Raw genomic sequence first — 399 nt, forward strand, 5'->3', positions numbered from 1 at the left:
CTCCCTCCCTCCTCCCCTCAGCGCGGGGGCGCCCCGGGCCCCGCCGCCCCCCGCTGACCTGCGCCCCCTCCTCTGCCCAGAGCGGTGTCATGGTGCCCCTGGAGATCGTCCTCCTGAAGAAGGTGGGCTCCGGCTTCAGAGGGGTCATCAAGCTGCTGGACTGGTACGAGCGGCCCGACGGCTACCTGATCATCATGGAGCGGCCCGAGCTGGTGAAGGACCTCTTCGACTTCATCACGGAGAAGGGCGCCCTGGACGAGGAGACGGCCCGCGGGTTCTTCCGGCAGGTGCTGGAGGCGGTGCGCCACTGCTACGGCTGCGGCGTGGTGCACCGGGACATCAAGGACGAGAACCTGCTGGGCGGACCCAGGACGGGGCGGCTGAAGCCGATCGCATTGC

General features: G+C 69.7%; 1 protein-coding gene across 1 annotated transcript in view; it reads left to right on the plus strand.

Moving 5' to 3' along the window:
• Positions 1 to 73: 73 nt before the first annotated feature.
• The window catches only part of PIM3 (Pim-3 proto-oncogene, serine/threonine kinase), a 3,235-nt gene continuing 2,909 nt past the window's right edge, over positions 74 to 399 (plus strand). Inside the window, exon 1 of the mRNA XM_035893718.1 lies at positions 74 to 397. Coding sequence (XP_035749611.1) covers positions 90 to 397 — 308 coding nt within the window. The 5' untranslated portion in view covers positions 74 to 89. The remainder of the gene's footprint in view (positions 398 to 399) is intronic.

The sequence above is a fragment of the Egretta garzetta genome, unplaced genomic scaffold (genome assembly GCF_000687185.1).
Source record: "Egretta garzetta isolate BGI_Z169 unplaced genomic scaffold, ASM68718v1 scaffold64, whole genome shotgun sequence".
NCBI lineage: Eukaryota > Metazoa > Chordata > Aves > Pelecaniformes > Ardeidae > Egretta > Egretta garzetta.